Consider the following 9752-nt stretch of genomic DNA (forward strand, 5'->3'; position numbering starts at 1 on the left):
GTGACTGGACTGCGGTTGGGTCGCGTGAAACGTGCGACTGAAGGCTCGGTCGCATGCGACTGCTGTTCATCAATTTTTTTTTTAAATTCGAATCGATTGAATTAGTTACTGAATCGTATTCATGTTCATTAAGGTTCGCCATTGTGGATCGATTTCAAGTTTTAGCTTCCTTTAAATTAGAGAGTGTTTTTTGAGAGTTTTTAGAGAAATGTTAGAGTTTTTGAGTTCGTAAACATATTCAGGGGTAATATTGAAAATTCATTATATAAGAGGTGACGATAAAATAAAAAAAAGGGCAAAGTTTAATAATACCCTAGATCTTAACCATTTAAATTATCAACTTAATATAAACAAATATTAATATATACACGAGGTGATGCGTGATTGTGTGTCGTTATGCGTCTCAATCCAAACTACTGCATAAACCTTTCCAAAAAATTATCTAACTTGCTAAAGAATCATATTTTTCTACCTTTCCGAAATGTTGAAAAAATTTAGCCAATATTAGAAAATACGCGTCTCAAAACTAAAATAAAATATAAAGTTGATCGAACATGATAGGTTGAAAAAAGGGAGACTGAAGTAAAATTTAACCTAAAAACCGTATATGAAAAAAGTAATACTTACTCCAATTGAAATGAGACTCTATTCTCCTATTTCTCTTATTTCAGTTTTAAACTTTTTTTCTTAAGTTATTTCTTACTACACTGAAAATCTGATATTCTAGGAGTAACACATACCTAATACTCAGGGGCGGATTCAAGATCAGTTAATAACAACTAACAATATTTAACTTATGTATAAAATCATATACTTAAAGATGCCAATACGTGTATTGGTAAAACACATTTTTAGAAATCTTATCAAAAATTTATAAGATTTTTGTTTTAGATCCGCCGCCCTACTAGTATATGATTCTAAGTGATCGATACACGTTTGGTAATATATATTCTACTCTAAACATAGACTTACGGTCATTACTAGCTAGCAATATATTGTAATAAGTTCGAAATAAATTGATGATTTTAAAAAAGAAAAAAAAAATAGAACTGAAGGACTAGTTCCAACCAAAAGGATAATAATTCCAATATTACTTTCACTGAAAGTGGGTCTCATCCTTCCCTTTTAAAGTCTAGTAATAAGTGGAAATCAGTTACAACATGTGATGCATTTGTAAACTAGGTTTGGACATCTCAATGGGACTCTTCCACATCGTTTTTGCATCCTTTGAATACAATGCAAACCTCCCATATCGTTGATGATACAACATATATGTCGTTACTTAATTACTAATGATATTACAAGGCACAAGCTCAAAAATTCTATCTAACACATTTTCATCAAAGAATTGGAAACTAACGAACGTGTAGATTTTAATGAAAACATTAGTATAAAATAAAAGATAACAATATTTTTTAATTTTCTCCTATAACCCCCATTAATTGTCAGTATTAGCCTAGGTTGAGATTGTTCGCCAAAAACAACCATGATAGAAAATCACATGTTTAAATCTCAAATCTTCTTTTAAGTTCAGTTTTCGAATAGATATGAGAAGAATATATGTTATATTCACATATCTAGCTTTGATATTTCATTTTCATCAAGAATTTCGAAATTAATGAAGTGTAGATTTTGATGAAAATATTAGCATAAAATAAAAAATACTTAGATTTTTTAATTTTTTCCTATGACTCATAAAATGTCATTATCAGCCTAGGTTGAGATCATTCTCAAACATATATCAACCAATACAATTGAAAATCACGTGTTCAAATCTCATTTAATTCTGAATTAAGTTGAATTTTCAAATAGATATGAGAAAATTAAATAGATCATATGGAAAGAGTATATATTACCTCCACATAAATTTCTGCCTATGACATTCCCTTGATCACTCTATAAATAGCTCCAAGTATTTCCTTCAGCAATTCATTCTCATCATCTCACTAATTTTCCAAACACAAATTAAACTCTTGCAACCTTTAATTTTCCTACCATAATTAACAAAACCAATCAAAAAATGGGAGCTAGCTCAAGAAGTGCGCATAGTAAGAGAACATGCCTAATCATAGCAACCATTATGATTGTCGCTACATTATCAGCTCATGAAGCACAAGCCATAAAGTGTCCAGATGTGCTGAAAATGGTAATGCCATGCTTGAGTTACTTAAAGAAAGGCGGGGCGATCCCGGCTGCGTGTTGTGCCGGAGTTGCGAATCTGGCCAAGACTGCTAAGACGAAACCTGATCGAGAACAAGCCTGTGTGTGCATCAAACCTGTGGCTAAGTCTTACAGCATCAACTATGATCTTGCTAACAAGCTTCCTGCTGCTTGTGGTGTTGACTACAAGATCAACATTACTCCTAATATAGACTGCTCTAAGTATGCGTTACTTTCTAACTACTCTTGCATTTCCTACCTATTTCAGATTTGGATTATAATTCTATTTAAGATTAAAATTCAATTGAAAACAACCCATGTGTTATAAGAATAGGTATTCATAAATTTATTTAAAAATAATGTAAAAATCAATATAGACACAAGACCCGCTTTTAAACCGATCCAAAACACCTAATTTAAAATTAACGCGAAAATCCGAATCAAAACATCTAAATAAAGCGGAATATATCCGACCTCTGAAAATAGAGTCACTCGGCATAACGGTAATGGAATTGTTGTTTTGTTGTTTTCCCAACATTTTTTCTTAAATACAACAATATATTACCCTAATTTTATACAAAAATGATATCAAATGTAAAAAATAAATGGGGCAACAAAAGTAATCACAAATGGGACGCTCTTGTGTAACATTATAAATTAAGTTTATAAGTGAATAAATTAATAATAATCGAATCTTATTTCAATGAAGTATGTACTTTTCTTTAAAAAAATTTGAATTCGATTCTCACTAGATTCTCCCTTTTCCTTGGCCTACTCTATCACCCAAAAAAAATCGGCCCTTAGCTTAGAGAAAATGAACTCCAAAAAAATCTCTTTTATTATAAACGAACTTAATTTTATATATTTAGTGTTATATGCAACATTTTATGTATTATAGAGTAAGTGGAGAAAGCGAAAGACATAATTCAATTCCTCTTAAAAAAAAGTTATATACTTCAATTGAGATAAAATATGATTTTCTTTTGTGATCCACAACTTAATATATGCTCTTATGATCAAAATATTAGAAGTGTTTTCCAATTTATATTATATACTCTATTAAATAAGAATTAACTGTTATTTATTTAGAACACCTAAAAAGTCACAAAAGTAAATAATTAATTGTATAAATAAATTGCAGGGTGAAGTACTGATGTAGATGAAAATGATGGATCAACAGCAGGACAAAACTTGATGAAATAGTTAATGAGCAATATTATTGTGTGAGATAAAGTATGATTTCAATGGAATAATTAGCAAACGGGCCAATTGTTTGGTTCCTTTTATATCAGTTTTTAATATTATACAGATTATACATAAATTAGTGGAAAAGGACCATTGACTTAAGTGGCCTATTAGACCCTTGTAATAATGAATAAAAATGTAATAGTGCTTGAGTATACGGTGAATATATGAATATAGGATGAATATATGGATATACTTGTATAAATTATATATTACGCACGGAGACTAATAAATTAGGTTATGGATATAAGTTAAGGTAGTGGAGTATTCAAAAAATTAAGGGAGATCACATAGAGTCAAAGTGGTAGGGCCATACCAAAAATAAAAATATGGCAAATTAATTAGGACAGACTAAAAATAGAAACAGCTGGTTTTGGACAAGACGATCTGATAATAAGACCGTTAATTTAGGCCGGCTCAATTCGCACGTATAACAACCTGAGCATTTTTTTTCATTTTCTGAATATTATCCAATTTTCATCATAAAGGTATTTATTTTGACCTCAAAGCAATCAATTTACATAATTGATACCTTTAAGGTCAAAATTAATAAATGAAATAGTTAACGTATATAATTAATTTATTATACTTTCATCCAACGCTTGGATGTAATATATATATATATATATATATATATATATATATATATATATATATATATATATATATATATATATATATATATATATATATGTATGTATGTATATATATATATATGTATATATATGTATATATATAAATATATAAATATATATATATATATATATATATATATATATATATATATATATATATATATATATATATATATATATATATATATGTATATATATATATATATACATATATATATATATATATATATATATACATATATATATATATATACATATATATATATATATATATACATATACATATATATATATATATATATACATATATATATATATATATACATATATATATATATATATATACATATATATATATATATATATATATATATATATATATATATATAATATATATATATATATATATATATATATATATATATATATATATATATATATATATATATATATATATATATATATATATACATATGCATATATATATATATATACATATATATATACATGTATATATATATACATATATATATATATATACATATATATATATATACATATATATATATATATACATATATATATATATATATACATATATATACATATATATATATATATACATATACATATATATATATATATATATATATATATATATATATATATATATATATATATATATATACATATATATATATATATATATATATATATATATATATATATATATATATATATATATATATATATATATACATATATATATATATATATACATATATATATATATATATACATATATATATATATATATATACATATATATATATATATATATATATATATATATATATATATATATATATATATATACATATATATATATATATACACACACACACACACACACACACACACACACACATATATATATATATATATACATATATATATATATATTCTGATAATTAGGGATGATATATATAAGAAGCAAAGACATCACACCGTATCCAGTTCGCACCTCTCCCACCGGCATAAAAAACGTCGGGTGGGGAGAAAGTCATGGGAATAAGGGAGCTCGATACAAGCCACCCAGACATAGCATAGGGGTGGGCTATGCAAAATACAAGAGGCATAAAACTGCGTTTGAGCACCACAGACCTATGGGCTAAATCTACACCTTACACACCATGTCTATGGAACAATAATCACCACAGATGTTGTCAAACACCTATATCCTCCTGTAGTATTTTCTAGGGATCTCACAACTGCATAAAAAACAAGTCTATATTATATGTTACATCATGAGGCGATAATCCTGAGTATCCCAGCATCTCCTTTGCCTATATTGCTATCCTGATTTTCAACGAGTAAGCAAACTTGTGACATTTGGAGACTTCGCTTCGAATTTTATTATGTTCTTTTCGTACCATAGTGACCATATAACGCAGCCTAGGACAAGACCCCAAAGTTTTCGATGTTTTTGACTTTTTACCAGACCAAACCATTCCACGCTAAAGTTTCTACACCGATTATGGAGAACCCCAGAAATACTCCACCATTCTAGCATTTTCATCCAAGAGCTCCAGGAGAATCTACGTGTAAAGAGGATGTGAGAATTTGATTCTGCTTCCAGGTCATAGAATGGGCAAAGGGCCTGCTGGAAGTCAATAATCCCCTTTTCTGCAAGAAAATCACCAGTTTTAAGTTTTTCCAGATTTGCCATCCATACATACAATTGTGCTCTTGGAGGATATATTTCTGCCATACAATGTTGGTTATAGGTTTGGGTAGAGTGAGGGCATATGCTTCATTCACTTTCGCAACAATGTTCTTTACAGGATAGCACAAGCTCCTCGAGTGTTTCCAGATCACACCATCTTCCATTCCCTTTTTCGGCCTTATCTGTTCAATGTGGAATTTGAGATTTGCGACTTCGTCATTTTCCCAGCCGTACAGGTTTCTACGCCATGCGAGATGCCAAGTCCACAATCCCTCGTGCCAATTGCCCATTTGGCTTATGTGGAAGTTCTTTTGCATTGATATTGAGTACAGTCTTGGAAAGACCATTTTTAGCATACCTGCTTCACACCATCTATCGTGCCAAAAACGCATGGAGTTCCCGTTTCCTACTTTAACTATCATGCCCTCTTCAATAATCGATCTAATTTTGGAGGTATCAGATTCATTACTCAGCAAGTGCGCCCATGTACCATCTCTTACTCCGCTAAATGTTTCCGACGAAGCTTTTAGCCCTTTGATTTCATGTACAAATTTCAGTATATTCTTCCATTGAGTATTATCGGATTCAGAGAACCGCCACCACCATTTGAATAGAAGGATCAGGTATTTATGCATAATATTTCCTACCCCGAGACCTCCCAATTCTTTGCAAGTTGGATATCAGACCATTTAATCCTAGGACAACCCATCTTTTCACCCGATGACCCACCCCAGAAGAAGCTTCTTTGTAATTTCACTATTTTCAGAGCAATGGCTTTTGGCATTTTAAACATACTCATATAATAAATAGGCAAGCTGTTGAGAACACTTTTGATGAGAGTTAATCTTCCTGCTTTAGATAAGAATTTTGCTTTCCACGATATTAGCCTATTTTGTATTTTGTCCACGACTAGTTTCCAAGCAGAGCATTTATTCATATGATCTCCAAGGGGGAAGCCGAGGTATGTGAATGGACAAGTTGATGGAGGCACCCAACATTTCTAGCGATGGTCCTAGCCCACTCATGATCACTCGAGTGCCAAGAGATGAAGCAAGACTTACTATAATTTAAACTCAATCTAGACATCAAAGCAAAAACATCAAGGATTCTGAAATAATTAGTAATGCACATGTACTTTTTAGGAGCAAAGATAAGTGTATCGTCAGCGAATTGAAGGGGTTTTAGACTTACCTTTTCCTTTCCAATATGAACAGCCTCAATCAGATTCATGTCTTCTGCTTTTTTCAGGAGGCACACCAGGGCTTCACTAACTAGGATAAAGAGATACGGTGATAGGGAATCACCCTGTCTCAGACCTTTTTCCATCTTGAATGGTTTTAGGGGTGAGCCATTTAGGAGGATGGACATCGATGCAGAGGCGACACAGTTCATAATCCATCTTATCCATGTCCTACCAAAACCTAGCTTTTCCATGACGAGTTCCAAAAAAGACCAATTAACCGAATCGTAAGCCTTTTGGAAGTCTAGCTTTATCAGAGTACCAAAAATTTTCTTTTTTTTCAACCATCTTAAGGATTCATTTACAATCAATACACCATCTAGGATCTATCTGTTCATCACAAACGCCATTTGGGATTCATCAATCAGAGGCGCAATCACTTCTTTGAGGCGTGAGGATAGGATTTTGGAGATAATCTTGTAGAGGGCCCCCACCATGCTAATCGGCCTGTAGTCATCGATGGAAGAAGGGTTTTCAACCTTTGGAATCAGAGTAACCCAGGTGACATTCAGGTGTCTCATAGAGCAGCCGGCAACAAAGAAGTCCATGATGAACTCGTAGATTTCATCCTTGATGGTATCCCACATCTCCCTAATGAACTTGAAATTCTAGCCATCGAACCCCGGAGCTTTGTCGATTCCACATGCCCATACCGCCTGCTTAACTTCTTTAGTGGATGGGATTTTTTCTAGGAATGCTGCTTGTGCGACTGTGATTTTCGGATGGTTATCCATATTGAAGTCAAACGATGGGACATGTTCTTGCGTGAATCTCTGAGAAAAGTAATTTCTGACTTCATTTTTGAGATTGGAGACTCCCTGTACAGTCCTGCCATTGATGGTTGTTTGGATAATTTCTTTTTTCTTTTTTTTAAAGATTGTCGAAGCATGGAAAAATTTTCTGTTGTGATCTTTCAAGTTGAACCCGTAACATCTGGCTCTTTGCCTCCACACTTTTTCCCTTTTTATAAGCTATTGGTGTAGAAGACTATTGGCTACATTCAATCTTGCCCTCTCCATTTCATTAAGATCTCTATCATCGCATCTACTTTTCAGTTCGTGAATGTCTGATTCAAGCTCGGCTATTTTATTATCCATGGAGTCGAAATTTTCCTTTCGCCATGTTCTCAGGGGAGCCTTAAGGAGTTTCAACTTGTTATGTAGGGACACATTTGGGATGTTTCGCAACTCATCGATTAGGAAGCATTTAAATTTCGGATTCAAAAACCAGGCATCATAGCATCTAAAAGGTTTGGGGCCCCAGTTAACTCCAGTTTCTAAAGTTAAGAGTAAAGGATTGTGATCCGAGAAGCTTCTTTGTAGACCCAACATATACAAATTCGGGAACCTTCTTAGCCAAGCATGGCAGCACAGGCCTCTATCTAATTTGCTTTTTGATTCATTTCTTCTCCAAGTGAATTTCAATCCATGTAATGGTATATCAATCAACCCCAATTCTTCTATCCATTCTGAGAACTCTCTCATGCTCAGGTCGCACCTGAAGGATCCAATGCGTTCTCTAGAGTGTAGTACTACATTAAAGTCCCCCATGAGAAGGATAGGTTTATTGATAGCAACTACCTTGTGCTTGATTTCCTCAAAAAGAGTATATCTTCCTACTCTATCATTGTGTCCGTAAATAACTCCCACACAACATTCAAAATTGTGACTTTCTATACGACCTTCTAACAGGATCCACCTACTCCCCGAGTGCTTATTCGAGACATAAAAGGTTTTTGTGTCCCATGTAGCAATCACCCCACCTCCGTTTGTCTCACTAGCATAGACTTCGCATATATCGTATTCATCGTTACCCCACATCCTCTTCATTCTGTTCCTAATTGAATGTTTATGTTTTGTCTCCACAAGGCACATGAATGATACATTCTTTTCATCCACAATCCTCCGAATAGACATACTCCTCTCGCCTTTCCCAATTCCACGTATATTCCAGAGAAGACAATTCATCTAATAAACAGACACAAAAGGACTCCAAAGGGACAAGCCACTTTTATCATTTCAATCGAATTTACCATCCATGATCAAAAGCCTTTTCGACTTCCTAAGACCGGATATAATAGCATCTTCATCAGATGAGGAAACGCCTAATAGCTTTGCAGTATTCCAAGAATCCATGGCCTCCAAGCAGCTCTTTGATAATGATGGTATTGGCGTATCGCACTGTTGTTGGGTTCTTTTCTTTCTTGGTCTACCTCGAGGGTTTTTGGACTGACTGCGCAAGGGCATGGTATCCTTATAGAGCTCAACTAGCCCCCCACATTGCGGACTATAAGATCGAGGCCCATCATTTGATTTAGTCATAAGCCACCCAGCTGTTTCGTTCACCACAATGGGGTCGTACCACGTATACTCATCAGTCCATTCGGGTCTATTCACCAGTTCTACCAGCAGAGGGTCAGTGGAGGATGTACAAACAGGTTTGCAACTGTTAACACTTGCAATCACAGGTACAGAAGCACATTCTATTGCTATGGGTTCCAAGGCAGCCTCAACACCTTCAGCACTGTCAAACTCCATACCGTGCTGTTCCCCTTCTGCCTCAACACCTTCAACACCTTCAGTCCATTGGGGAGGATGTACAGATAGGTTTCCCTTCTGCCAGATGCTCTCCTTTACCCACACGTCACAACTACCATGTTCAAAAAGGAGCTTAATGCGTGCATCAATTTTATTCTGAGCTTTGGTTCTCACAAGCAATCGAGCAAAGGTGAGGCAACACATACCAT

At 33.2% G+C, this 9752-nt stretch overlaps 2 protein-coding genes across 2 annotated transcripts; one reads left to right on the plus strand and one right to left on the minus strand.

Moving 5' to 3' along the window:
• The first annotated feature begins 1917 nt into the window (after positions 1-1917).
• On the plus strand, positions 1918-3650 carry LOC130797483 (non-specific lipid-transfer protein 1-like). Its single transcript, XM_057660083.1, has 2 exons — positions 1918-2382; positions 3302-3650. Exons 1-2 carry the CDS (start codon positions 2021-2023, stop codon positions 3312-3314), a joined length of 375 nt encoding a protein of 124 aa, XP_057516066.1. The 5' UTR covers positions 1918-2020; the 3' UTR covers positions 3315-3650.
• Positions 3651-7614: 3964 nt separating this feature from the next.
• LOC130798879 (uncharacterized) lies at positions 7615-8973 on the minus strand. Its single transcript, XM_057661976.1, has 2 exons — positions 8005-8973; positions 7615-7779 (listed from the first exon to the last, which is right to left on the minus strand). Exons 1-2 carry the CDS (start codon positions 8971-8973, stop codon positions 7615-7617), a joined length of 1134 nt encoding a protein of 377 aa, XP_057517959.1.
• Positions 8974-9752: the final 779 nt, after the last annotated feature.

This window comes from Amaranthus tricolor, chromosome 13 (assembly GCF_026212465.1).
Source record: "Amaranthus tricolor cultivar Red isolate AtriRed21 chromosome 13, ASM2621246v1, whole genome shotgun sequence".
In the NCBI taxonomy this organism is placed as follows: Eukaryota; Viridiplantae; Streptophyta; class Magnoliopsida; order Caryophyllales; family Amaranthaceae; genus Amaranthus; species Amaranthus tricolor.